The sequence below is a fragment of the Trichoderma breve genome, chromosome 6 (genome assembly GCF_028502605.1).
Source record: "Trichoderma breve strain T069 chromosome 6, whole genome shotgun sequence".
Taxonomy (NCBI): Eukaryota; Fungi; Ascomycota; class Sordariomycetes; order Hypocreales; family Hypocreaceae; genus Trichoderma; species Trichoderma breve.
This window is the reverse complement of record NC_079237.1, coordinates 2,580,539-2,605,020: the sequence shown is the minus strand read 5'-3', so window position 1 is coordinate 2,605,020 and position 24,482 is coordinate 2,580,539. Positions and strand designations below refer to the sequence as shown.

Genomic DNA, 24,482 nt, shown 5'->3' with positions numbered 1-24,482 from the left:
ATTGCAATAGATGCATCTTGGTATGGATAAGGCACTTTTAGAATTATGTAATAAATTGGGAGTACCTATGCAACTAATGAAAAATTGACGGTGATTTACACATTGATGTATTGCAACTCGGCACCAGTAATTCAAACATCTCAACGCTGTTTAACGTATCGAAAAAGACACTCTATGCTCTAAACACGATGATAATTATCCTCTTCTCAGGCTTGGTTGTTTCTGGTCAAACTGGCCACATCGTTAGCTCATATCCCCCGCGATAATTTGAAACGTTATTCCTTACTAGAGAACTTCAAATTCATTAAAACGCTCCAAGTGGGTAGCGCTGCGGCGATAGGGCTCCAAAAGCTTGGTTACCTTGGATTGCCTGCGTAGAGTAGCCTTGGCAGCAAGACGGACGACCGTACTAGAGCTCTGGAATTCGGGGTCAAAAACCAGGAGCTGAACATCGCCCCCTTTGTGCTTCTCCAGCCCGACTATCGTAAGAGAATGTTCTTGGGGACCTCTGTTAGTTGATATGCCCAGTGGTTTCAGGTTCAATTGGGGGGTGGGGAGAGCCTACTAGGTCGCTGCAGATATATCGGAGGGAGCAGAGTAGAACGGACTTTGTCGTCCATTGAGCCCACCGCACCTTGTTGAAAATAGCGCTCAATTGCACTCAGCAGGCGACGTGAAGCATTGTCGTCTTCACTAGAAGCCTTGAAAGCCTGCACTGAACACCTGGTTTCATTGTTAGTCCCATGAGGGAAATGGCCACATGTTTGAATAATACTCACGGAAACCCCATGCTTGCGAAAAATGCCTGGGCCTGTAAAGCAGATGATGAGTATGAAAGCGCGGGCCAGGGCAATCAACAAAAAAGAACACTTACCTCTGGCGTTCCAATATATTTTCGCGTGCCTCTGATGCCTCCTGTCTCTACACGGCCCCGAGCATTATACCCGCGATCCCAGGCAGTCTCAATCATGTCTTGAATCTGGAATATGCTAGGGATATCATCTCCCAGCTGCTCCCATCCGGTCGCGCGAGTCCCAATAATGTGAGAGGAGAGGACTTGTATGTTACGGTAGCCGCAGAATGCACCTATATGACCATGGATAAGTTGATCGCTTCTACTTGCAGTCGTGTGTGTGGTATAAGAGGCCCCAATCACCTTCTCTGTTTAGCTTCGCCACATGTTGGACATCCGGATGGCATAGATACGCATACTCGGTCCGTGAGCTCAAATCAAGCAGCTGTTTCAAGGCTGGTATGACTCCTACACGGCGGCAGTGTTAGCCAGTCTATTTGTAAATCGAGGCACGCGAGATGTCCTTACCACCGGCACGAAGGTCGCCTTTCGTTTCTAATAGCTTGACAAGCCACACGGGCATTTCCTCCTCGTGCGCATACTTTCCAAGCTGCAGTGTCTGAAATGCGCCACGTCATTAGTTATGCGCTGGAGATGTATGGCTGGACTGGCATAGACGAACCCCAAGCCTCGATGCCGACTGCATGCCCGCCCGGCTGTTTGGAGGGCGTGCCGAAGCATCCAGCGACTCTTTAGTTTTACTTCGAACAGCTGCTGTCTTTTGAGTACGCAATCCGCGCCCTGGAAGAAGGCGCTTCCATGACTGGCTGATGACAATTCGGTGTGGTTGACTGGGAATCAATGACGCCGCAAAAGGCCGACTGGTCCGCGATACCGAGCCTGTCCGTTGGCCCTCGATATGCGCATTGTTGGGTGTGGTCGAAATCTCATCGGGCTCGGTTATCGCCATGCGTCTATCGATTAACGGTTCGGGATCGCGGTGGTGTTGTGGCGTCATGATGGCAAAGGGAGCGCAGTGACATTATCGATCCCTAGCATCAGCATCAGCTGCACATGGACATGCTGCAAAGGTTAGCGTCGAGGTCAGCAATAGTCGCAAACAGCACGCACCCAATGGAGAACAAAGAAGGCAGTGCCAGTGCCGCTCCCCCCCGTCAGTCTGGAACAGCGGAAGGGACCAGCGCTTTGAGCGTCGATTTTCATCGTTGTCTGAGCAAGGGTCCGTCCAGCCTGACAAGGTGGAAAATGGAATTGTCAATGGTTCGCGTGACGCAGCCAGTGACTTGAGGCCTAGACACTGCCAAGTACTGGGTACCTGCGGAGTGCGGTGGGTTCAAGCCAGCTGACTGCTGCTGTTCCCCAGACAGGCAAATCTTTTAGGTACCACCAAGGTATCCATTTGATGATGCTAAAAAGCTCCTTGAAAAGAGTCCATCTACCAGCTGCGATACTTACAAAGCCCATCAACGGTTTCAGATATTCCTTGGCAGCGCATTTGTCGAGCACCAAAATGGCTCCCCCGATTCACTTCATCACCGGCAATGCGAATAAGCTGAGAGAAGTCAAGGCAATCCTTGAGCCGCAAATTGAGATTGATAGCCAGTCGCTGGATCTCGAGGAAATCCAGGGAACGATTGAAGAGGTTGCCGAGTCAAAATGTCGTCGAGCTGCCGACTTGGTATGGCTACCCTTTCTTTAGTAGGAATTGATCAAAGGCTCATCCTAACATGTCTAATTCAATCGAGGTAAACGGCCCGGTGCTGGTTGAAGATACGGCGCTCTGTTTCAATGCTCTTGGAGGCCTACCCGGGCCTTACATGTAAGCTCTCTGCTATGCTACTTCGAGGTTTCGGGATGGATGGAAAGCTCATCAATCTGTGTTCGACATCATAGCAAATGGTTCCTGGATAAGACTGGCCACCAAGGGCTCAACAACCTTCTTGCGGCGTACGAAGATAAATCTGCAGAGGCAGTTTGCACATTTGCATACTCGCCAGGACCTGGCCGCGACCCAATTATCTTTCAAGGACGGACGCCGGTAAGTGTTATCAACATGGAGTGACATGATGCCATTCTTACATATTCTGTTACCAGGGTCGCATTGTACCTGCACGAGGCCCTTCAAAGTTTGGTATGAAATACACCCCGCATGAGGCACTTCCAGCCGGATACTAACGAAGTAATGACTAGGCTGGGACCCAGTATTTGAGTTTGAAGGGAAAACGTAGGTTATCTGCTGCTCCGGATGATTGCGAAAGATGACTATAGGCTAAAATGATTTGTTTTTTTCTAGGTATGCCGAGATGGAGTCTGCGGAGAAGAACAAGATATCGCATCGTGCTCGAGCTCTGAAGAAGCTGCAGACATGGTTTGAGAGCCAACAGGAAACGGCATAGATAGTTTGTCATGTCGATGAAATGATAGCTAGCAAAAGTAAAGACGTAAAACGTTTATGAAAAGGCATATTGTTCCCTGTATGTATACATGTATATATACACAAGTCCAGTGATGGTAGCCATGACAATCTGCTTTTACCATGCCGTCAAACAGTTGAGTGATGGCAGCCATAACAATCTTCGTGGACCCTGACACAACGGTATACGGTCTATCTTCTCTGCCGAGATGAACATGTACCTTTGTCTCTGGGCCAAAGCGGATTGTTACGGCTACCATCACTCAACTATTTGACCGCATGGTGAAAGCGGACGTGATAGAAGCCAATCGTGTCAGTGATGATGATCTTCATAAAAAGTGTAAAATAACGCCTTTTCAAAATTTGTGCCTTCCCGTCCCAACACGTGTTGGCGGTGTAGCTGTAACCCGTGATGAGTTGGAAGAGGTGATGAAGTACCTCCAAGTACCTGGCACTTGGACGGAGTACACATACCGGCAACGGGCACTAAGGCAAGGTACCAGATACTCTACCACCCCTGTATATCAGGTACCTTACACATACCAAGTGCCGCGAGCGAATCAACTCCAAAAGCTCCTTATCCTTCTCTCTCACACAACTGTTTTACCTTTTTACCTTGAGAGGGGGCTGAGTATCGCCAAGTCAATTGCAGGGAAGAAAAAGAAAAGACAATGGCCGGCAATCTGGCAAAGTGCCGGCAAATATCCCCTGTGGGAGCCCTGTGGGGGGCGTGTTCAGTTTTCAGCTCGCATGGCTCAGGTCCCCTGTCTCTGTCTCTGCTTGGCTCATCTCATTAATCAATCCATGGACAGGGATTTGATTAGAACCGATCAAGCCACCAACATCTGATGGTCCCAACTAGCTGATCGTGGGATTTGCCACTCGCCCTCACCATCGAAATGTCTTGGATTTATCACGAGCGGCGCCGCAACTTCAGCTTCCCGACCCGACCTGCTCCCTCCTTTTCCCTCTGACACCTGAGACATTGCCAGAGCCGTCGAATAGGAAGCCATGCTTCGACAGCCGTGTGTTATATCGACCGCTGGGAGCCTCCGTCATAGGCCATAGTGGTGACACTTCCTTTACCTGGCCTGACCCTGCTTGTGAGCCTTGCCGTCCCAATGGACAAACGACTCTCCGCTATCAGCTCCGTTCACGCTGTGACTTCCGCTAGTTCCCTTTGCATCTCATCTCACTTCCTCTCCACGTCGACTCGAACATCTCGAGCTCCACATCTGTTTAACACCACCATGATACACAGAAGACCTTCGTCGTCACATGTGTTGGTATCGCTCACATGATGTACCACCATCGTTGCTCTGCTCCCAGGGGCCCCCGTCTCTCGCTTTGTCGCTCAATGCAATCAATGGTCTGAGTCTCACCGCAGCCGTGTCAATATAAACTCGTCGAGAGGTCCCCCGCTTTCACTCTCTTCATAGATCGCTTGAATAAGACAAAAGGAGGACGCAGCAAGGCGAACCAAGAAAACGCCCCAAAGGACAAGCTCTGCCCAACCCTTCAGCTGATCCTGGCCCAAATCCTACGCCTTCTTTTCGTGTATCCATTCTGGAGAAGCATTGTTGATGTGAATACCTGTTGTTGCTCTCTTACTTGCTGTTGCTTTGCTTGCGGTTGGATTGCAAGGTAGAAAGGTGCGTAGATGGACCCCATTGACCGGAGCCAACTCTGGCGGAGCTGTTATATGAGGGCCAGAGGCTTACAGAGAGTCAGAAGAATTTGATCCAGCCATATCAGGAATTCGGCCCCAGCAGTCTTGTGTGAACATTTCATCTCTTGAAAACAAAAAGAGAGCCCACCAGGCTTCGTACAGTTTACTCGACATTCTTCCCAAGCAATTGTGGTCTATCGCTCAGTGGATTACCATGGCATTTCATCATGTAAGTCTGTCCAGCCACCGTACATGATTCTACCTGATTGCAGCATGTTTGTGTGATTCGAGGAGAAAGCTCATGATTCCTGGCCAGCCCTTTCAAGAGGCACAGTTTGATCTTTTCGACTGGTACCCCAAGTATCAATCCTGTCTCTCCTTTTTCCTCGAGCGCGGCCAGCACACAAACGCCGTTCAGGCTGTTGCCGCAATTGTCAACATTCGACTGCCATTTCAACAGAGCCCAGCCTTCCCCAGGCATTCACCAAACTCTAGCTCTACATCCAGTCATCCGCCTACCAATTCAGACGTTTCGTTAGTCCCCTATGTACGCCGCCTGGTTGCCACCGGGTTTGACACCGTCGCCATTCTACATGGCTTCTTCGGCGACGGCTGGGATGTTGGAATCGGCCTCATACACGAGAATGAGCGGAGAAACTATCTCTTCGCGGCTAAGAGCGAGACTTGGCTCCGGGTCAAAGCCAGCTACGACTTGGAGGACGGCCAGTCAGTTCCCTTCTTGCGTCCTCTTCAAGGAGTCACCGAGAAAGAGATACAGGCAGCAGAAGCAAACTGGAGTGAATGGCTCGCCATGCAAGACTGGATGCTGGGACCCCGGGCACCTCCAGACGGACCTTCTCAAATGCACCAGAACAATTAATGGATCACGGCGGTTCCATGTGTTTTACTGGCAGCTGCGATAGTCACAATGCATGCATACTGAACACACAAGTTTCAAAGGCTGAAGGAGATGGACACTTTCAAAGGAAACAGATTGGGTAACACGCACAACGGAGAGGAGCAGCGGCAATATGGCTGAATTCAAAGGACTCGTTAATTTTACATATTCTGCCGCGACTGAGACGTGGGCAGATCATGGCTCGGCTGGGCTGAGTCGAGCCGGCACTTTTTTTTTCCCCTTCATAGGATAGCGAAAGATGAATATAACTACCTAGCATTGCGTTCTTCAACCCTCCCCTTCCCGCTTCCTTTCCTGCATGAAATCGCTTGAACTTTGGCCTTCCTCGCCGTCGGTTTGCCATTATCCATCCATCAAAGAAACTCCGAGTTATATGTACACCCTTTCCCTGAGGGTTGTTGTTTTTTTTCTTTTTAAATTACCAGCCAACGAAAAAAACGAAGAGGCGAGGGAGGCGAAACCCGGAGAAAATAAACCAGCCTCCGTATCAAAACTGGCGGCCCTCTTTTTGTCTGAAATTTTTGTCCATCCCAAGTCACACTGATAACTCCATGACTGCCCGGGGGCCATTGTTTGCCCACAATCCTTTATCTTATTTTTTTTTTTCTCCTTCAGAGTGCCTGTTCGTGTTTGTTTGTTTTTGAATGCGATTGATTCCCTTTCAACGCCATCATCAGCTGTTGTTGATCCATGACAGCCTTCTTCTTTTCCTTTCGTGAAAGCCCAGCCGATTTACCAAAATCTGCATTATGTTACCCCATGGTTGACATGCGATAACGGATGGTACTGCAAGTAAAGTAAGAAAAAAGAAAAAAGATTGATCAGCCCAATAATCAAAATAAACTCGTATTAAACATTCAGTCGACAGCTCGGTATTAGCAGCACATCGTACGCTCCCAGCCCGGCAACCAGGTCGAGGCTGGGGTATTACTGCTAACCAGCCTGGTATTAATGCCAACTGAACGATATCTCGTGAAATAAGGCGGGTATTAGTTGAGGAACCCTTTGCACGCTGCCGTGCCACATAAGCAGGGGATACGGTCCAGACTGCCAATCTCTCGCTCAAATTTGTAGTCATAGGTCAATTCTTCGTCTAAACGATGTGGTTAGCTTGACTGTAGGCCAAAGAAGAAGGGGAAAAAAATCATAAATAGAGTCATCACACTTACTCATGGCAATATCACGCAGAGCATAAATGACAATCCGCTTGCTACCCTCGACCTTGATGATTTTGGCAGTGCAATTGGGCATGCAGCTGTGGTTGATGAACCGTGCAATACCTCCCTTTTTCGTGGCGTCAATGACCGTATTGTCATCGATTCGGAATAAATAACTGCTGCCAATACCGCTTTTGAGGTAACGGTTCTCCCGAATCTCTGCAATCTGCTGTCGAACTTCCTCACCCACATACTCGATAATCATATCGTCCTTGTTGATGTTTTCCATAGCGTACAAGCCCCAATTATGAATGGCAGAGCGGGCAAACTTGACAGGCTTCTTCCGCTTCTTGAGCTGGTTGAACTTGAAGACATCAGAGTCTTGCCCAAGCGTCTTCTTCTGGTCATTGAGGTCGGCCACGTATCGCCGGTTTGTGGCGCGGTTTGCTCGGGAGTTGCCCTTGGCGATGAGCTTTTCGGCGGCCAGCTTGGCAGCTTCATTCGCAGCCATAGTGGCATCTCTACCCGTCTTCTTGGAATTTGCCTCTCGCTCCTCTCTGGCCTTTTGAACCTTGATATGATGCGGTAGATATTTTGATTTCTCCGAATTCAGAATCTTCTTGGCTCCTTCAGTTCGCGCGCAGCCGCTTGCATTCGGCACATAGTAGCCTTCGATACGGACTGGGCCACCTAAGAGGCCATCAGATGTATTGAGTTCCCTGACACGGCTCCGTTTCCACAGCCATAACTCTGGGTTGCCAATCTCTTCGATCTGGAATTTCTTGAGCAATCTAGTGATATCCGGGACATCAGTCGGTCCCAAGGACAGGGCCGCCAAGGAAGTAATGTCAGGTTTGAAGCCGTCGGGGAGTGTTGCCGCAGCAGTCATTGGCTTTGTCGCGAACAGCCTCTCGTCATATTTCTCGGGCACAATCTCGAGCTCTGGCACCTTCTCGCTGGTGGGCTTCACTTCATCCGCATCTGAAAGCTGTGATTCAGCCTCGGATTGTTTGGCCTGTGCCTCTTGTTCCTGGAGTAGTTGCTTCTTGGACTTTCGTTTAGATTTAGCGGGCTTTGTTTTGGATAAATTCTCGGCTTGCGACAATGGTCCCTCAAGAGTTGAATCTTCTCGCTCTGCAGTCACCTCCAGGTCTAGACCAGTATCGTCAGAGTCTTCGACAACCTTGAACTCGGCATCAATTTGATCGATTTTGACGCCAAATAGTTCTTCGTCGGATTTTTTCTGTCTCTTGAATGCTTTTTCAATCGAGATCTCCAACTTTCGTTTCTTTGCGATCGAGCTGTCGATGGCGAGACTTGCCTCTGTCATGGAATCGTCTTCACCCGGACCCCATGAGGCAAAATCATCCTTGGAAGCCTCGTCATCAGTACTCATGCGACTCCGTGGGCGTGATTCTGACTGGCGAGCATCTCGAGCTGTTAGCACCCTAGCATCTGCATCATCGTCCGATTCAAAGTCGCTATCCAAACTTTTGAGACGATGATGCAAGGATCGAAACGCTGGGCGAGCCGCCGAAGCCCGTTTTCGGGCAAAGGGATCGACAAAGGTACTCCGATGAGCGAGACCTTTTGTTTTGCTCTTGCGAATCCTTGGGAGGGCTTTGGGCTCTAGACGGCCGGTCCGGCGTTCGATGGGATCGGCTCGAGAATTGGGAGTTCCCAATTTAGGGCTGGTGCTACCGCTGTCGAAAGCGTCTTCTTCGGTCTCTACAGGGTCGATGTTAAGCTTCCGCCTCTTAGCAACGTGATTAGCTGGATTGAGGAATTCGGCCAGCGCCGGCGCCGCAACTTGAGTGCGGATATGCCTGATGAGATGTTCAGTCATCTCACGCCGAACGACCTCCACGGCCTCAATTACAGGGTCGAAGTTCTTGGCCCTCTGCCTCTTTTCTTCCTCAAGGTCGGCCTCGTCTTCTCTGCGCTTCCTCTCCAACTCTGCCTTCTCTGCCCGATGATCCTTTCTAGGTGCTCGCTCGGGGCTAGGGCTTGATTTCGAGGCGGAATCGATATAAGATGATCGCGGCACGCAAAGTTGCATAGCCATATTGTAATTGAAGAATTCGGTGTGATTAACAGCCCGAAAACATCGTTCGGCTTCGCTTCGCCCGGTAAAGGAGTTTCGAAAAACGATGTAGAACCCTGATTTGTCGAGGCGGATATCTTCAAATCCATAATTCTTTAAGCGCTTCTTCATATGGGGTATTATACTAGGGAGGGTCGGGACACTTTCGGACCCGACAAATATATATGGATCATTAGCCAATTGTGAGCTGATAACCTGTGACTCGACGGCTGCATGAGGGCGGGCTTGCTGTGTTGCGGCGGCGACAGCTGCTGTTGCTGTGGGTGGCGGCGGCGCTTGCGATTTCGGCGGCGCTGTAGCTGGGACTCCAAGTGTCGGGTGAGGTCTTTGAGGTCCGAGACCCTTGGGTGCTGTTGGAGGAGGTCTCGAAAAGCCAGGAGCAGTCGCAGATTTAGGCCCTGTGGGAGGAGGCTTTATTCGTGCCGACTCGTTGGCCAGCTTCTCTCTCTCTCTTTTGAGTACCTCTTCCAGCATGCGCCGGCTCTTCCGACCTTCAGGGTCGTATTCTACCTTGACAATGTCGGCATCGACCTTGATTCCTCGAGTGCGAACGGCTCGTCGCGCGGCATCAATGGCGGACACCCGCGGACGGTCCGGGCGTTTGGAGTCGCGGTATCGAATGGTTGCGAAGCCGAGATAGCTGCCTGTGTCTGGGTGCATCTTATTGCTGCTTTCTGCAATCTCGCCGAAGGCGGCGAATATTGCGATGACTTTGTTGAACGACACCAGCGGGTTGTACTTGGTCACTAGGACCTGGGTAGGAGGGCCCGGCCCAATGGACGTCTTTGGGTCATAGGCATACGGCTTGAGGTTCTCGGGAGCATGGCGCAGGCGAGCTTTGGGCAGGTAATAGTCTGTGTTGATATATCCCAGCCTATCTCCCGCCTTTGTGAGGCGAGGGTCCGCAGGGGGGGCGTCATCTTCCTATTCCAACAATTAGCCATTCAGCGCTCCAAAAAAACAAATGACGCCCCCCCTTCCTCCAGCAGTGGAGGAAATGTGTTATTTATACATACCAAGCCGAACTCCTTGTATACTGGTTTCGCATTCTTATTTACGACCTTTTTGCGCAGTCGATCGAGGAGCGGGTCATGTATGCACTTGATGCCCTTGATCGAAGGCAAGGGGTCTCGAGCTGGGATGCGTTCAATCGAGGAGGTCCTGTCCTGCCGCAGGTGTTGGCCAGCGGACGCGGCATTCTCTGACGGTTGCCCCGAAGCACGGTCGACAATAGAAGGCGTAGACATGCTAGACTTCGCAGGCGCGTGGAAGGAGGAGGGCGAGTCTGTGGAAGTGAATGGAGTCGCACTCATGGATGGTCCGGCGGACGTGGCTGTCGCAACTGGCACGGCAGAGCCGCTGAAGAGGGAGGATGCAGAGCTGGCATGTGAGCTGGTTGAGCCCACGGTACTGGGCATATCACCCGGCGACGACCCGTTGTCGTCGGCTTGCGGCTGCGGCAGAGGGGGATCTGATGAGGTAGTGGTTTGGCAACGTCGAGCGAAATCATTCGAGTCGGCATCTGTCATGACGGCAGTTTCTGGCGCCGGGTCAACGACCTGGAGGCCCCGCTTGGCACGTCCTTGGGCCTCTGTTTTGAGCTTGGGGGCGTTGGGGAAGAATTGCGCGAAGCTCACGCCAGGTGGCGGCCGAGTCATCGTGTCGATGAGCTCCTGCTATCTCGAGCGCCGTGGTGTAATCATGATACCTCGCTCAGTGTGTGGTAAGGCTTGCCATGCATCACTTCCGTCGGGGCTGAGCGGCGGCTTCTGTGGTACGCGCTAGAGCGCCCACGCGACCTGGGAAGCCGAAAATTGAGGCTCCGGATAGGCGGAGTGCGCTGCGTCGCAGAGGGCTCAGGCGCTGTGAAAAGCCAGCTCAGGGGGTGAAGCGTCGTCGGCGACCGCGGCGCAATGGCTGGCGAGCTCGAGAAGCCGCGGGGGAGGTGCTGGAGGAGCGGGAAATGCCTTGCAAAGACGCAAGTTGAGCGTTCAAGTTGAAAAGGGACAATGCAATGGGGATGGACGTTTTCGGCGTAGTCAGCAGGTGGGTTGTCAAGGTTGGCGCGGGCCCGCCCCAGGAATTCGCGGAGCGAGGAGCTACGATATTCCGAATATCAAGTTTGTATGGAAGTGTTGTAGCTAGTAGGTGGTGGGTGGCTTATACACTTTGAGTATGCCTTATATGTCCAGAGGATCTCAAGGTTCGTAGTTGAGAATTTACACTTTCTAGTGGGGGGTCAGGTGCTCTTGAGGAAAATGTGTTTTGATTTGTTCTTTGTGTTCTTTGTTTTTTTCCCTTTCCCTGTTTTCCTTTCAAGGGCGGACGTTATAGAATACGGAGCTCATTCACACACGCGTCAAATGTGCAGTTTCAAAGCGCGACCATATAAATAGTAGCAACCCCCAAATCTAGATGCATCTATCCATGCACAACGATCCTTTCACTGGTGGCCAAATGCATCCAATCAACAACCTTCACCTTGGCCTCTTGCAGCCTTGTCCCAGAATGGTTTCGAGCGCGGCCGTGCGCCAGCCAACCACTAACCAAACAAGTGCCAACTCCTTCCCATGAGTGAGTCACCGTCAATGAATTAGGTAGGCAAGCGGAGGACAGAAAAAGCGAGACTGGGAAGATTTCGAACACCCACGGGTTGAACCATACGCCTACAAAAGGAGTAGCTGCTATATCTATATTTCAATCGTAACTGCTACTACTAGGAACTACTACTATATTTCTATAGTAACTGCTACTATATCAATATTTTTCTAGTGACTTCTACAGGTATATTTACATGTTTCTAGTAACTGCTACTATATTTATATAATAAAGTTCGAGTGCTGGCTGAATAAATGTTGAGCGAGTTGGTTAAGTGCTCATATTACTGAATGTATGTACGTATTCATTTTGCACCCTCGCTTTTTCTGACCTTCGCTTGGTAGGATGAAATGCGTACCCTTTGATATCACTGCGTACCGTACAAAGAGAAGCATGAAATGGACGAGGCATTCCAGTCATCAGATCCCCCTCATTCAACTCGTGTCTCTCTGATGTTGAAACCTGTACATCAAAGAATCTTACCATGGCCCAAAGCAAGCTCACAATCTTTGACCTCCCCCGCGAACTGCGCGATGAGATTTGGATCCAAATAGTGTCACACGACATGCGCCTCATCTCGGGACAGCACACGCCTTCTGACATATACAAGACGCCGGAAGCGTCTCGCCGGCACCTCACTGTGTTCAACCTCCTCCTCGTAAGCCGGGCGGTCAAGAGAGAAATCAGAGATGCATTTCGCAAGCGCTGTATATTCACCTTTCACACGAGCACACTTCTTCTCTCCCTTTTGGAGTACGGCAGCAGTTCTTGGGGTGGCTCTAAGCTCTTGCCACACTCCCAAGGTACAGCTTATAGCCCGACGCCCAAAATCTTCTTTGAAATGGGACATGTCAGCATTTTCCCCAATGGTCCAGTAAACACCTATAGAAGACGGGACGATTCCTTTCACTGGTGTTCAAACGGAAGCCGGAGAAGGAAAATGCACAGTCACGCAGCTCATCCTCCTGGATGGAAGACTCTGGACCCTGGTGCTGCGCGGTTGCTCAATTTCATGCACAAGTTTCCCTTGAAGCTACGTAGCTTGGAGATGTCGGCCATCTTGCTGCTTAATATTCGTGTTGTGCGGCAACTGAGGAGACTGCGAGGAGTCGACCTGCATTTCGCATTCATACCGGAGGAAATCGAGCTCCCAGACAATGTGCTGGCAATTGAAGAGAAGAAGTACCCCGTAAAGTGGCTCGCTGAGACTGCCGACACAAACATTGTCTTGCCAATCTACAGGACAGACTCAGATATTGATCCAGTGTCAGTAGCGCCTCTCTCATGCCTGGTCATCGCTATTCGCCACGAAGTTGCAAGCAGTATAGTCGTATCACGATTTATTCGCGGTGACGAGAACCAAGTAGATGATAATCCACCGCTTTGGATCGACTTCGATGATGAGAGAATTGCGAGTATCAAAGGCGTCATAGCGACTTATACCATGGCATCCCTAACACAGCCAACGTCAGGCTGGTATAGATATTCGACACGAAACCCCGGCGTCATCTGTCTCGAGATGGCCGAAGAGCCACGCCCTCGTGGACCGCTTAAGCGAAAAATGCTGAAACGTCAGCGGCAGGAACGGCTACGGGCTTGGGATGACGAACGACTTCGTGCTGAACGGCTACGCCGCGAAAACTTGGATTTGTCAAGAGCGATGAGGATCAACCACCTAGGTCTGGAGGACATTGTCATAGCCTACAGATAGGGACCAGTAGCTCATCATGTAAACTTCTATTACGTACTATTAATCATAACAGTAATCACGAGCAGGGTTTATATCGCGGATTGTGTTTGAAACTCGATTACTCGAAGGTGATAATAATAATTTACAAGACACACAAACGTTACAATCCGTTCCTTCAAAGAAATCCGTCATTTTAAACCCCTAAACTCCTGTTGCTCCATTTCAAGTCCAAGTCGATCGAAAAAGCAATCTAAAGGTCGAATCTTAACTCAAATTCCTCGTCGTCCTCTGAGTCCTGGTAGGACGAACCAGCTACTGGGAGACTGCTGCCAGCATATTCGCCATCAGAGCCAGTAGAAAAGCGTGAGCCAGTAGAAAAGCGTGAGCGAGTTATAGCACCTGATACCCTCTCGTTGGATGCGTTCCGATAAACGGGGCTCACGCTGCCAGCTGGCTTAAAATCATTGTTGTCGAATTCATCTCGGGCCGCACTCTGCGCACGAGTCAACCGCTTAGAGGCACTTTCTCCTCGGCTCCGAAGCGCGAATGGTGACGAAAGATCGCTGGAGTACAATGCCTCCATAGCAGGATCAACAGTTCGCCGTCTTGACGATCGAGTGGCAACATGTTCTTCATAACCATCCGTCACTAGAGCCTCCATTACAGATAATCTAGATCTAGACGATCTGGTTACCATTGTAGGCTGACGTGAAGAGGAGGCGGGTTTCCTTTTTTGCCTAGTCATTCGCTCTGCAATCTCCATTCCATCTGCAAGATCAGCACTATTCCAGGTGAACTCATCCGTATCCTGGTCGTTCCGTGCTATAGCCTTTTCTATCGCGGTTTCAATTTCGTCTTCCAGTTGTTTGTCCATGCGTGATACGCCACGAGCGTCCACCGGGTTATAGAAATGTTCATAGTAGCCTTTGAGCAGATTGTCTTTACTCAGTCCCTTGAAGGTGAGGCCATTGCGAGGGAAGACATCGGATTGGTAGGGTAAAGGTTGAGGGTTAGGCGGTGCGTATTCCGGCTCGTCGTGATCAAAAACTTGACTGTCTCTGAGTTGGGAAAACAGATTCTTGGGTGCTAATTCAGCTTGTCTCTGCCTTTGTTGCTGCTTCCGCTGCTGACTCGCGATACTCTTGAGTTGTGTCCTTTCAACCCCATGCACGGCGGCCTTGCCTCCAATTCCAAGCCCTTGGCTGTTCTTGGCTTTTGCGTTCGTCGTCTTGTTGCCCAGTGGAGCTCGCATCCGGGATTCTATCCAATGGGTTAGATCAGAGCACCTTGTCAAGCTCGGATATGCAATATGGCCTACATACCCGTTGGGGTCGTCATGGGTTTCTTGGAGATGAATTTTTGATTCTCTCCAAGGTTGCCCGCTCCCTGAATCGCATTTTTGCCAGCGAATCCGGTCAAGGCATTCTCGTTGCCTCGGCCCAAATCGATTGGTGTCTTCGGATATCGCATGCCTGGTGTCTTCGGCTGTTGCTTGGAGGGAATCTGGTGGCTGAGAAGCCGATTCTCCTGCTCTCGATGGGAGGACAACATTGTTGTTGTGAGCAGTGGAACTCAGAAAATATAATCGTTCCGTTTCTTTTTATTTGATGAATCCCCAGAAAGCATATATCATGCCTTCCACGGGACAAACCGCAATGTGTGAACAACCGCCGATAGTAGCAATGTTGAATTTCGTAGCGTCAGAGTGGCGCGTGTTGAGAATCCCGCTGATATGACGTTGACCGGACAACTGTGAGTGCGGAAGGCTCTCTCTACTTAGTGCATTTTAGGTAAGCGTCAAATTTCAGGACTGATGCCGAATTAGTACTAGCGTCTGGTGTTTCACAGCAATACAATTACATGGGCAAATCGATAAGGAGAAAGAGAGGCTCAAAGAAGCTGTGGCTTGTGCTTTCAAAGAACCGGCAATAAAATGATAATAGACAATGATAATTTCGCATAGTATATTGCGATTTCATTTTTCTTTGTACGGGTAGAGACATCCAGGTACCTAGTATTCATCATTGTGTCGAGGTACATACCATTTTTCCTTTGTATTTTTAGTTACCATCTTTGTATGGTTGCGTAAGTTCATCCTGTCATCCCCGTTTGGCGGTACTTGCAGCATCACTTGACCTGTTTCGCCTCTACTAAGAACCCCCAATTTCTGCAAAAGTCTCTAGTTGTCATGCGCCCCGAGGCAGATTGGGCGCCTTGCATGGGTAATGTTCCTGCCTGCTGTAGATTCCGTGGAGGGACCTCTTCGGGGTACCTAGTGGTCGATACCGTCTTAGCACTAAGCCCTCTGGGTACCTAGCAGGTACGGAGTCTAGTTGCTGGAGGGCAGCTCAGGTGTTATTACAGTACCAGGTCCCTAAAGGCTCGGCGGGGCGCGACCAGCCACAGACGAGGCATCGTAGAGGGGCATCAAGACACTCTCCTTACCCCACCCCCTTTCCAGGCTGGTTTGACAACTCTACTCTACTCTACTTCTACTCTGCTCTGTTACGAGTACACTCTACATAATACGCTTCGAATCCTCTGCAGTCCCTCTCCCGACCTCAACCAAGAAAACCCACCTAAGACCGCCAAATCTTTCACAACTTCAAAATGGATCGCATCAAGGAGGTAAAACTCTCGGGAAAGCTACACCGACCTGGGGAGGCGCGGGCTAACGGCATGAGCTAGAAAATGAACTCGCTCCGCTTGGAGGCTGATGAGGCCATTGCCAAGGTGGAGGAGCTCCAGACCAAGGTCAAGACTCTCGAGCAGGAGAACCTGGCCAAAGAGCAGGACATTACTTCTCTGCAACACAAGAACGGCCTCCTTGAGGGCGAGGTCGAGAAGCTGGAGACTGCCATCAAGGACTTCAAAAAGGTAGCCGATGAGGGACAAGAGCACGGAACCCAGAACGAGACACTGCAGCGACGACTGCAGCTGCTCGAGGAGGAGGCTGAGGAGGCCGACAAGACTCTGCGCGAGGCTAACGAGAAGTATGTTCACCTTAGGAGCACGTCATACCACTCTATCAACCCCTCCCACACGTCGGTATCGTTTCCACCGAATCTCGTGCTAACATGTCGATCACAGGCTCCGACAAACTGATGTCAAGGCCGGCCACTTCGAGCGCAAGGTCCAGGCCCTTGAGAATGAACGCGACCAGTGGGAGCAGAAGTATGAGGAGATGGCAAAGAAGCACACCGATCTGCAGAAGGAGCTGGAGGAGCTCCAGAACGAGATTGGAAACATTTAAATTGTACTCGCTGGCCAGCATACCCTTTGGCTGCCCAACACAAACTGTTGTGCGGCTGGACCCCTTTTAGGCACCACAAAGGAAATAATGTAGGATGTTGCGGGACGCGTGTTGATAGAGAAGATTCAAGTGTCACAGGGAAGCGCCATGTTTAGCAGCAGCATTACAACAATTACGTGTTTCATCACCATGTTCTTTTTTTTTTTTTCTTTTTCCTTTTTTTTGGGGTATCCATAGATCGCTACCGAAGCTGGTAACTATATTCGTGCTTCAAAGCCTTCATTCCGACCTGCGCGCCTTGCTTTTGGCTTTGCTCTTCGCCTTTTGCCTCCTTTCTGTAAGCTGCCTGTCGAATTTCGACTCATAACGGAACTTTTGCTTCTTCTTCTTGGGCCATTCCTTGGCTTTTGGTTTGTCTTGATCCGCTTTCTCCGTCTCTTGCTCTTGACCCCCCTCGGTCTGTTCTTGAGGCTTCTCGGGCCGTTCTAAGCCATCTCTTGATATTGAGACGGACTCAACTGTGACTGTTGTATATCGGTCTTCGTCTATGTACTCTTCTTCGTGATCAACAATGTCGAGATTTGGCCGGTCTGGAAACCCGGTCCATTCTCCCTCGTTCGCCTCTTCGCCCGATCCTGATTGCTCATCGGCGCTGTCAACCTCAATGGCGCCAGATTCCCGCAGTAGCTTGTTGACGTGTTCGACGTGCTCCTCAACTTCTCGCTTGCGTTCATCTCGAATCTATCCACAATGCAAACGTTAGACCAAACAACCAGAGGCGTTACCAGTAAACCCGGGAAGAAGCAAATTACCTGTTTCCTCGTTCTTAATCTCTCTTCTCGTGCTCTCTTAGCAGCTTCTTCCTGCGCCAGCTTTATACGCTGTTGTTTCCGTTTATGGAAGCCAGTGAGGTATTCCTGTCGAGCGTCAAAGTCGAAAGAGACCTCTTCAACGCCATACTTGCGCTTTTTGCTCGGTGGAGGTAGGACGCTCTTCTTCGGCCTCGGCTTTGCAAACATGGTTTTTGTGATTTAAATAATTCTTTGAGTGCTTGGTTTTGCTGCAACTTTTGTTCTCCGTTGTCGTGATTGCAAAATTTCCCATCCACCTTATCTGGAAAATAATTTGAGGCCGATTTTCAGGGAGCTTGCATTATCGTCCCAGTACTGCCTCCTTAGTACTAGCGCACTCGTCCAAAAAAAGGTAATAGCTGACGACTTATCCAAGCTGCAGGGGATTCCCGGATTTAGCAATAACTGCGGTAGTTGCATATTCGGCGGATGATGCAGCGCGCTGTCGCACCTCCGAAGCTCCAAGTTCTCGGCTTCTTAATCTGCAACCCAGACCATCTGCTGGCCAGAATCACAAACAACTGCGGCCATGCATTTCCAGACGATTGCGAGCCTTTTGGCGTTTTCCGGCGCGGCAAACGCCTTTTTCGATTCATCGCCATGGATTCTTTTGTCAACGTCGTCGTATGCCTTATCACCGATATCCTTGATATGATGCTCTTGATATGAGCTGGAGGCGCTGACCAGATTCACATCATAGCTTTGCCAAGGCCCCCAGCGCGGATTCGATTCAAACCAGCTCTTCAGTGCTGGGCTTCACCAAAGATGCGCTGTCGACGTGCCCAACCGATCGGTACCTCATTGTCTCCCAGCCTGGCTTGAACACCCAAGACATCCGTCGGTCCAGTGGCTGCGTGATGCCGCATCTCTGCAAAGTCGTCGATGACGAGCGAATCAAGGGCAAATCGATTGTGAACGAGGTCGTCGGAAATCTAGAAGATGCACAACTATCAGAATACATCAAGTCTGCTTGTGCTAAGCAGGGCAAGGCGGCCACTGTAGAGGAGATCCATCTGGCTCCCTTGTCTTGGGAGGGCAGGGCTGCCGCATTCGCTGCCAACGGTTTGTCCTTCTGGAACTGTAACAGTCAGCCTTGACGGTAGCTAATAGTACGGCAGATGATAAACTCGCACAAGGCCTTGAGAAGGCCACAGAGGGCGACAGCTATACATTTCTCTTCTTCTCGACCCCAGGCGAGCCCATCTACGAACCCGAGTTCGAAGAAGCTCTCCGGACGGAGCTGAAGAGAAATGTTCAGAGCGACGAGCCGTCAAAGGGAGGCAACAGCACCGAGTGGGACAAGCTCCCCTTGTTTGAGAAGTACCAGTTCTTTACTCCCGGTAGGAATTGAAGTGCTCGCTTTGCGATTATTTACATGGGCTAATCAGCATCTAGGTATCTTCATGGCGCTCATCACCGCCGTTATTCTGCTTGCTATTCTTAGCGTTGGTATTAGAGCTCTTGGAAGCCTTGAGGTGTCATATGGTGCGTTTGAGAAAGACATGGGCCCTGCCGCACAGAAGAAGAACCAGTAATGCATCTGCCGCCCCCGGCAAGATATCATGTAGCGAGGTTATGCGTGAGAATCCTGTAACAATAATTCTTTAATTTCCAGTATAGGGGTATGTGTTTGCTTTTCGCGAGTATTATATCAAAAGAATACAATTTTCATGGTACTTTCTGCAGAAATGGTGTGAACAGGAAATGCATAATAGTGAAGACATGAAATCTTAATTTTTCTCTATCCGACCATCTTGGTCATGTCTATTGACCAAACAAACAAACGCCTGTACTCCTATCATCCCATGACAATCTCCTCCCTTGTAACTTAACTACCTGTATTTTTCACTCAAGTCAATCCCTAGAAACCTCTCAATGACTTTCAGCAGCACGAAAACTTACACCAAATGACTCGGCAGCAAAAAGTTCGCAATGCCCTCCTTGACGGCATACGAGTGGCCGCAGTTGGCACACACCAGCTTCCCCTCGGAAATCTGCGTCTCCAGCAACAAGTGGTGCAAGTCCCGCAACGTCTTCTCATCAGTCCGCAGCTCTTCCTGCGTAGGCGCCTGCTCAGGCAGAGGCGGAAAGCCGAGCTATTCGAAAAGTTCCAGGGTTAGTTCACCGGGGGAGTCGTTCTGAGTATACCTTTTGGTATGAGTGTTATAGTAGGACAACGTTACCTCTGATGAAGTCGTTCGCAGGGCTGTCCAGTCGAGGCGTGGCAGCACGTTGATCAGTATGTCTGGGTTGAGCTCGATTTCATCCTGCACCAGTTCTGCGTCTTGAGGGTGGAGAGGATATGAGCTGGATGAGGACTTGCAGGCCTTGACGGCGCAGGTCAGGAAGTTGAGACTGAGAACCTTCATTTTTCGTGTGCTTCTTTTTTTTTCGTCTTCTCTTCTTCTTCTTTGTCTCTCAGTTTTGCTTCTTATCGTTCTTATTTCTGTTGATATTCTGTGCTGTATTTATGGTATGAAAATATCCACCAACTTTAGTAGTAGAAACTTTAGTACTAGCCCGAGACGCAGCATTTTGCTTGTCCCAAAGCGGATCTCGAACTTTTTTTTCTTCCCTCCCACAGTTGCACGATCCACGTGACAGGGGACCTCCGCGCCTTCAAGACAGTTGCACTCCTTATGTTCTCTGCAACATACAGAAAAACAGATAGATTATAATTGGAAGCTTGGACAATCAATTCATGGAATTTCATCACAATACAGCTGCTTAGAACTCTCTGTAACCAATCTTTAACATTTATTTATATGCTTCGCATTTCAATGAATCAAGCAAAGTTCTTCTCATGGGGGGATTTGCCAGACTTCCTGAATCGGAGAGTAAGGCCGATAATGGTAGCACCAACAGCAGCAAACATCACCACACGGAGCGCTCCAAATCCTGCAGAACCCGCACCATCAGCGTCGATAACTCCAGCTACGTCATCACCAACGGCTCCGGGTGCGTTAGCCGTGCCGGAGGGCTCTGAATCTAAGACCAAAAACTCATCAGTATACCGGTCACGGGAGAAAATTGAAGAGTGGTCTACCATGTAAGATAAATTTAGAGCTCGACGTGAATACCTTCGGGAGGGACCTCCAGCTCGCCACTCTTGACGATCTTGACAGTCTTCACTGGGCGGTCACCGGCGGCAGTCGGGACGTTTTCAATCTTCTCGACAATGTCGTAGCCCTCGAGGACTTCGCCGAAAACGACGTGGCGGCCGTCGAGCCATCTGTTGAACACTACGTTAGCTTTTCTTCTTCTTTTTCTCATCAATGTCCAAAGGAGAGGGAGGAGGAGAGGCAATCATACGAGGTGACAACAGTGGTGATGAAGAATTGGGAGCCGTTGGTGTCAGGTCCGGCGTTGGCCATGGACAGGATACCCTTCTTGGTGTGCTTCAGCTTGAAGTTCTCATCCTTGAACTTGTTGCCGTAGACTAGACGCAGCAATTGTTAGTCAGATAGGACGGGCGCCTTGGGAATCGTCTCTGGGGCTATCCTTACTCGACTTGCCACCGGTGCCGTCGCCCTTGGTAAAGTCACCACCCTGGATCATGAACTGCTTGATAACACGGTGGAAGGTAGAGCCCTCGTAGCCGAAGCCCTTCTCGCCAGTGGCAAGAGCTCGGAAGTTCTCAGTGGTCTCGGGGACAGTCTTTCCATACAGACCCATGACAATTCGGCCCAGCTTCTCGTCGCCGTGCTCAATGTCAAAGTAGACCTTGTGGGTGATCTTGGGGCCCTTGGCAGCCTCGGCCGACTTGACGAAGAAGAGCAATCCCACCACCAACAAGATGGCGGTGGTAAAGAGCCGCCTGAAGCTCAACATGGTGAATGTGCTGGACGAGTGACAATTGGATCTCGGTCTTGCGTATTGTCAAGATGTAGGAGAAGAAGAGCCGGGAAGATAAAGATGGACAGATATACTGGTACACCTTGCTTAGTATCGCAACTGCAGGGCGGTCCGTTTCACGCCTTGCCCCGCTTGTCCGCTTTCAAACTGCTTGCGTGTGAGAGCCCCACAGAAAGCACCCTGGCCTGCCTTTTTAGGTGGATGATTTTAGCCACCATTTACCCGGCTGGCACCACACCATAATGGCCTTGTCGAGATTTCTCAAGGTGCGCAAGTAGAGAGAGAGACTGGCGCATTGTAGCGTTTGGGTGTTTTCAGAGTGCGACTTGCAATTGGCATAGACATAAAAAATGGTACGCAATTCCTGCTAATGATTCTTTACCGAAGATACATATGAGACTAATCAATTTATTATAGGTGTTCATCTTGGGAGTCAGCTTCCACGAGGGGCAGCTGGTCAAGGTATGAAGAAGGCCTGCGATCCGGAACACAGCTTTGTCGTCCGATTTGCAATGTTCGACTCTAACACTCAAGCAGAAAGCCCTCGAATCCTTCTACGCTCTCGGCCCGACAACCTCTGCCCGCATCATGGCCAAATACTCGATTCACCAGCTTGCCAAAATAGGCTCATTAGCGCCGAGAACAGTCACTTCCCTTACAGCGGAACTATCGCAAATGTCCATTGAGACAGACGCAAGAAGACAAGTGCAGGAAAACATCAGAAGATTGAAAGATATCGGATCCTACCGAGGCAGGCGGCATGCCATGGGCCTGCCAGTCCGCGGCCAGCGAACGAGAACACAGACGGCAACCGCCAACAAGCTCAACAGAGTAGATCGCAGGGCTTAAAGCTTCTGGCTGAGCTGAAGTTGTGGTGGAGAGGGCACGGAGTTTCGGAACAGCATTGGGAGGTTAAAATTCACAGCCAACCCAAAGGATGGGAATGCGTCAAAAAGAATATCGCCTGCATGTACCAGGCCTTGTATAATACGTGTATATGACAAAAATAACGTACGAAGAAAACGCTACATATTATATATTTGGTACGCTTACAGTTTGTCTTCCATGATGGGCGCGCCGCTGGCCTTGAGTTGAGCGGAAACAGCGTCCACCTCTTTCCAGACCCTAATGACATTGCCTCCCACAATCTTTGCGGCATCCACGTCGCTGACGCCTCGTCGTAACAATTCGGCGATCAGGTCGGGATACTTGGAGACATCTTCGAGGCCCTTGGGGACGGATCCGATTCCATCAAAATCGGTGCCGATGCCGACGTAATCATAGCCGATGAGGTTTCCAATGTAGGTAATGTGATCAGCGACCTTTTCCAAGGTGGCGTTGTCAGGATCGTCGGCGGGAAGGCCGTACTCGTTGTCACTTTCGACACACGAGATGAACTGCGGAGCAATATTGACCATGACTACGGAGTTGGTCTTCTTTACCAGCTGGAGGACGTGGTCTTTGACGTTGCGCGGGTGAGGGCAGATGCTGTGGGCCGAGCTGTGTGAGAAGATGACGGGTGCTTTAGAGCCTTCCCATGACGTCCCGCCAAGGACATCCACCATTGTCTTTTCACTGTATAAGAGAGTGAGCAGGGGTTTTCACATATAATAGCTGGAGGGGCTTAACATACCTGACGTGAGCGAGATCGACAATCATACCAATACGATTCATTTCGTGAACCAACTTGCGTCCATCATCGCTAAGACCGTTCCAAGCCGGCGGGGCTACCCGTAATGGACTCTCCAACAGGGCAGCGTCTGCAAACTTGTTGTGGCAGTTGTGAGTCAATGTCGCATATCTTACGCCAAGATCGCGATACAAGCGTAGGTTGCCAGCCAGGTTGGCAATCTGGTGAAGACCTTCGACACCCAAGGGGGAAATCAGCTTTCCAGCCCGGAATGCACTAATCGCATCGGAGCCGTCGACATCAGGGGCAAAGTCATCAGGATAGGCGGCAAACACCCTCTTCATGATGTCAATCTCCTGCAGCGTGAATTGGAGGCCTTTTTGCAAAGAATCAGTATTAGCAAGACGCGGTGATTAAATGGCGTGACAGAGCCCTTACTATCAGCATAATTGGCATCCGAAAAGTCTGTGCCGTTCTTTGGACATGGCGCGAAGACGCTCCAGAAAGCACCTCCCGCATGGCCGGCTCTTAGTCGAGCGAGATCGACGTGGCCCTTGAGCGTTCCATCTTCAAAGGGGCCGGTGAATGAGTCTCCATCTAGATGATTGCCATAATAGCCGCGCAGAACAAGGGGAAAGTCGACGTGACCATCTACATAGCGCATTGTGTGTTAGACCTTGGGCTGGAATCTCCTTTACGTGTAAGTGCAGACTGTGATTTTCTTACCAATCAGAGGAGTAGTTGATAGGATAGTGCGCGCCCTCTCCTCGACTGAGTGCGTCTTGGAGTGTGACTGTTGATAGATGCGTTCATAGTGAGAGACCGCCGGCTTATAAAGCAAGCCGATGGAGGCAATGACCAGTGCGATGCCCGCGGCGAGTTTCTTGTAGTTTGGCTTGCGCGACTTTTGATAGTAGCCTGCCCTCTCTGCGGTGGGCAGAATCGTATATGATTTCGCGGCCATTTGAGGCGGTTGAGGGCTGTGAAACGAGTGAAACGACAGTGAAGGGGAGGATGATTATCTCCGAGATACGCAATCTGGTTAAGATAGTACGCGGTTTGGCGCGGAGTCTTACTAAAGCCCCGGGATAATAGATGAGTGTGTACTCGTACTCCGTAGGACGAACAGCCTCGGCATCTGGAGTGCTTGTGCAACTGCTACTTGCGATGGCATCATTTTTCACATAACAAACTACCTAGTACTTGATGAAATACTACATGCGAATGATTTTGTATTCTGTCTGTGTTTTGGTGTTGTCTTGTGTCTCACTGGGCAATAAACCTCCAGCTAAGTTACCGCACATGCTTAGACTGCGTGTCTTATGCTGACGGGCGAGAACAAGGTGGGGGAACCGGCGCTGGTAGATCTGAAGTAGTGCTAACGTAGGTACAAGTCTCGCTTCTGGCCGTCGATTGGCTTGACGAAGTGTTATTAAGTACTGGCCCGTTCATGGCCCTTAGCCTCATGGAGAACAAGAAACATATCAGCTTCCAGTAGCATTCAAGCACCTACAAACAGCCGTAGAGAT

At 50.2% G+C, this 24,482-nt stretch overlaps 13 protein-coding genes across 13 annotated transcripts; 6 read left to right on the top strand and 7 right to left on the bottom strand.

The window, feature by feature from the left end:
- Nucleotides 1-285: 285 nt before the first annotated feature.
- On the bottom strand, nt 286-1,811 carry T069G_09732 (peptidase family c78 domain-containing protein; the record flags this gene model as incomplete). Its single annotated transcript, XM_056176942.1, has 7 exons — nt 286-497; nt 566-723; nt 780-811; nt 875-1,086; nt 1,157-1,261; nt 1,322-1,412; nt 1,491-1,811. 7 exons carry the CDS (start codon nt 1,809-1,811, stop codon nt 286-288), a joined length of 1,131 nt encoding a protein of 376 aa, XP_056025420.1.
- A 513-nt stretch (nt 1,812-2,324) lies between these two features.
- Nucleotides 2,325-3,210, top strand: T069G_09731 (ham1 family domain-containing protein; the record flags this gene model as incomplete). The annotated part of the gene is made up of 6 exons (XM_056176941.1): nt 2,325-2,492; nt 2,560-2,633; nt 2,708-2,852; nt 2,909-2,945; nt 3,005-3,038; nt 3,108-3,210. 6 exons carry the CDS (start codon nt 2,325-2,327, stop codon nt 3,208-3,210), a joined length of 561 nt encoding a protein of 186 aa, XP_056025419.1.
- Nucleotides 3,211-5,197: 1,987 nt separating this feature from the next.
- On the top strand, nt 5,198-5,776 carry T069G_09730 (uncharacterized protein; the record flags this gene model as incomplete). Its single annotated transcript, XM_056176940.1, has 1 exon — nt 5,198-5,776. The coding sequence occupies one exon, from the start codon at nt 5,198-5,200 to the stop codon at nt 5,774-5,776; it is 579 nt and encodes a 192-aa protein (XP_056025418.1).
- Nucleotides 5,777-6,804: 1,028 nt separating this feature from the next.
- T069G_09729 (COMPASS (Complex proteins associated with set1p) component N domain-containing protein) lies at nt 6,805-10,734 on the bottom strand (the record flags this gene model as incomplete). Its single annotated transcript, XM_056176939.1, has 3 exons — nt 6,805-6,908; nt 6,985-10,000; nt 10,093-10,734. The coding sequence occupies 3 exons, from the start codon at nt 10,732-10,734 to the stop codon at nt 6,805-6,807; spliced, it is 3,762 nt and encodes a 1,253-aa protein (XP_056025417.1).
- A 1,424-nt stretch (nt 10,735-12,158) lies between these two features.
- On the top strand, nt 12,159-13,385 carry T069G_09728 (uncharacterized protein; the record flags this gene model as incomplete). The annotated part of the gene is made up of 1 exon (XM_056176938.1): nt 12,159-13,385. The coding sequence occupies one exon, from the start codon at nt 12,159-12,161 to the stop codon at nt 13,383-13,385; it is 1,227 nt and encodes a 408-aa protein (XP_056025416.1).
- A 229-nt stretch (nt 13,386-13,614) lies between these two features.
- On the bottom strand, nt 13,615-14,915 carry T069G_09727 (uncharacterized protein; the record flags this gene model as incomplete). The annotated part of the gene is made up of 2 exons (XM_056176937.1): nt 13,615-14,624; nt 14,687-14,915. The coding sequence occupies 2 exons, from the start codon at nt 14,913-14,915 to the stop codon at nt 13,615-13,617; spliced, it is 1,239 nt and encodes a 412-aa protein (XP_056025415.1).
- Nucleotides 14,916-15,974: 1,059 nt separating this feature from the next.
- Nucleotides 15,975-16,617, top strand: T069G_09726 (tropomyosin like domain-containing protein; the record flags this gene model as incomplete). The annotated part of the gene is made up of 3 exons (XM_056176936.1): nt 15,975-15,992; nt 16,053-16,357; nt 16,455-16,617. The coding sequence occupies 3 exons, from the start codon at nt 15,975-15,977 to the stop codon at nt 16,615-16,617; spliced, it is 486 nt and encodes a 161-aa protein (XP_056025414.1).
- A 279-nt stretch (nt 16,618-16,896) lies between these two features.
- T069G_09725 (nucleolar protein 12 (25kDa) domain-containing protein) lies at nt 16,897-17,636 on the bottom strand (the record flags this gene model as incomplete). Its single annotated transcript, XM_056176935.1, has 2 exons — nt 16,897-17,358; nt 17,430-17,636. 2 exons carry the CDS (start codon nt 17,634-17,636, stop codon nt 16,897-16,899), a joined length of 669 nt encoding a protein of 222 aa, XP_056025413.1.
- Nucleotides 17,637-17,997: 361 nt separating this feature from the next.
- On the top strand, nt 17,998-19,003 carry T069G_09724 (uncharacterized protein; the record flags this gene model as incomplete). Its single annotated transcript, XM_056176934.1, has 4 exons — nt 17,998-18,092; nt 18,169-18,530; nt 18,587-18,808; nt 18,864-19,003. The coding sequence occupies 4 exons, from the start codon at nt 17,998-18,000 to the stop codon at nt 19,001-19,003; spliced, it is 819 nt and encodes a 272-aa protein (XP_056025412.1).
- A 363-nt stretch (nt 19,004-19,366) lies between these two features.
- Nucleotides 19,367-19,837, bottom strand: T069G_09723 (uncharacterized protein; the record flags this gene model as incomplete). The annotated part of the gene is made up of 2 exons (XM_056176933.1): nt 19,367-19,564; nt 19,652-19,837. The coding sequence occupies 2 exons, from the start codon at nt 19,835-19,837 to the stop codon at nt 19,367-19,369; spliced, it is 384 nt and encodes a 127-aa protein (XP_056025411.1).
- Nucleotides 19,838-20,253: 416 nt separating this feature from the next.
- On the bottom strand, nt 20,254-21,299 carry T069G_09722 (cyclophilin type peptidyl-prolyl cis-trans isomerase/CLD domain-containing protein; the record flags this gene model as incomplete). The annotated part of the gene is made up of 4 exons (XM_056176932.1): nt 20,254-20,456; nt 20,549-20,700; nt 20,781-20,907; nt 20,975-21,299. The coding sequence occupies 4 exons, from the start codon at nt 21,297-21,299 to the stop codon at nt 20,254-20,256; spliced, it is 807 nt and encodes a 268-aa protein (XP_056025410.1).
- Nucleotides 21,300-21,673: 374 nt separating this feature from the next.
- On the top strand, nt 21,674-22,172 carry T069G_09721 (ribosomal protein s13/S18 domain-containing protein; the record flags this gene model as incomplete). Its single annotated transcript, XM_056176931.1, has 3 exons — nt 21,674-21,676; nt 21,741-21,785; nt 21,861-22,172. 3 exons carry the CDS (start codon nt 21,674-21,676, stop codon nt 22,170-22,172), a joined length of 360 nt encoding a protein of 119 aa, XP_056025409.1.
- Nucleotides 22,173-22,372: 200 nt separating this feature from the next.
- Nucleotides 22,373-23,917, bottom strand: T069G_09720 (membrane dipeptidase (Peptidase family m19) domain-containing protein; the record flags this gene model as incomplete). Its single annotated transcript, XM_056176930.1, has 4 exons — nt 22,373-22,898; nt 22,957-23,329; nt 23,392-23,604; nt 23,680-23,917. The coding sequence occupies 4 exons, from the start codon at nt 23,915-23,917 to the stop codon at nt 22,373-22,375; spliced, it is 1,350 nt and encodes a 449-aa protein (XP_056025408.1).
- Between the last annotated feature and the right edge of the window lie 565 nt (nt 23,918-24,482).